Source organism: Nanorana parkeri, unplaced genomic scaffold (genome assembly GCF_000935625.1).
Source record: "Nanorana parkeri isolate BGI_ZX_2015 unplaced genomic scaffold, ASM93562v1 scaffold1237, whole genome shotgun sequence".
Taxonomy (NCBI): domain Eukaryota; kingdom Metazoa; phylum Chordata; class Amphibia; order Anura; family Dicroglossidae; genus Nanorana; species Nanorana parkeri.
Genome location: NW_017307505.1, coordinates 463,933 through 465,646, shown reverse-complemented (window position 1 = coordinate 465,646; position 1,714 = coordinate 463,933). Strand labels below are relative to the sequence as shown.

The following is a 1,714-nucleotide window of genomic DNA, read 5'->3' as shown; positions in this document are numbered from 1 at the left end:
GGTCTAAGTTTAAAAAAAGAGGTGATGATGGGGAGGGGGGACAGCGCCCCCAGCACAGGGACCGAGCGACGGCCGTGTGCACTGCGATGATGCAGAGATGCATGCAGGGAGGGGGAGGGATGTTATTACCTGGAATTTAGTGGCTCCGTCATCCATTCATCCTACATTACCCCACGCGAGACGCAGCAAAGCTGGCGTGTCATTTTCCTGATCTTGCAACCCTTTTAATCCACACGTAATTCCGCAGCACCCTCCCCTTGGATGCGCCGACCCTCCCCGGATAGATGGAGGCAACGGGAGCAAAAGCACGCACTCGGCTGCGGACCCCTGTAGGGGGTCAACGCATAGACTATGAGCCACCGGCGAAGGCAGCGGGTACCCAGGGCTCACCATCCAGACCTCTGCTCACAATCCGCAGAAGGGAGGGATAATATGCAGGAGGAGGGGGAGGGGGAGTCTGGCATAATGTCTACAGGAGTGAGAGAGGGAGAGTGAGAGAGAAAGAGAGAGAGAGGGGGAGAGAGATAGCCAAATTCTGCTGCAAAACAAAAAACAGTCAGTGCAGAAAAACAACCCAACGCTCCGGCAACTTACCCGAGTCGAAGTGGGAGCTGAAGGCGAAGCCGGTTTGGCAATAGGAGGAAGCCAAGATCAAAGCACACATCCAACCCATGGCCAGGCATTGGAGGAAGGAAAGGGGGGTGGAAAAGAAGTCTGCGCGTAGGGATTCGGGGTGCAGGATCAGGGCAGGGAGGTGCTCCTTGCAGGCGCTGGGCAGCTTTGCGGCAGCTGGCTCACACCGCTGGTCATCTTCTAGGGACCGGGCGCCCTCAGAATTCAACGTCTCTTACGGGGAGAGGGCACCGGGCTGGCACCTGTGCCAGGATGCCAAGCGCATGGGAAAGCAAAGCAAGCTTGGGTGACCCGGGCAGCTAAGGAGCTGCGTTCAGCCTATGTGACTTGTATCCCCTTCTGCCTCTTCTCTGGGATTCTTACACTCGCACCTACCCTATTCCTGATTAGCACAGCGCCCTCTATGGACACCCAGTGGTACGACGCAGCAGCTTATACAGGGTCCTATGTGTATCTTTAAAGGGTATCCCCCCCCCCCCCTTTCCTTAAAGATACATATATGGTGACACCGAATCTGGCTGGAAATACATCGGAGACTGATAGCTGCATCATAAGCCACCCCGGGGAAGTACTGACACCCCAGGACCGATTCTCCAAATTTATAGCTAGTGGTCCTCAAAAGATAAGGGCTGGGGATGCTCGGCTGCTGAGATTGAGCATGGGTAGGCGAACTCCGGCCCCTCCAGCTGTGCTGAAACTACAAATCCCGTCATGCATCTGCCTCTGGGAGTTCTGCCTGTGGTTATGAGAATCTTGCAATGCCTCGTGGGACTTGTAGTTCCACAACAGCTGGAGGGCCGGAGTTTGCCCACCTCGGTTCTATACCATCAGAACTGGGAAATGAACTGCATCATCTTATGTCCGTGGGCACATTTAGAGGCCCATGGGGTTCTTTACTGCTCACCCTAAGGGCCCGTTCACACCAGATTCTAGCCCCTATTCTAGCCACAACGCACTGCCTCGCATTGCGGCCGGCTCACTTTCTTGTGGGGCAGGGGCGGGCGTGGCAGGCCATTGAGGTGAATGGCACCGTAGCCACACCCTCCGGCCGCAATGCGATCGGCCGCACGGGATCCCACGG

At 56.4% G+C, this 1,714-nt stretch overlaps 1 protein-coding gene across 1 annotated transcript in view; it reads right to left on the bottom strand.

Moving 5' to 3' along the window:
* LOC108797162 (serine/threonine-protein kinase LMTK1-like) overlaps window positions 1–982 on the bottom strand; it is a 45,508-nt gene extending 44,526 nt beyond the window's left edge. The window contains exon 1 of the mRNA XM_018568733.1: window positions 595–982. Within this exon, the coding sequence (XP_018424235.1) occupies window positions 595–673 (79 nt within the window). The 5' untranslated portion in view covers window positions 674–982. The remainder of the gene's footprint in view (window positions 1–594) is intronic.
* Window positions 983–1,714: the final 732 nt, after the last annotated feature.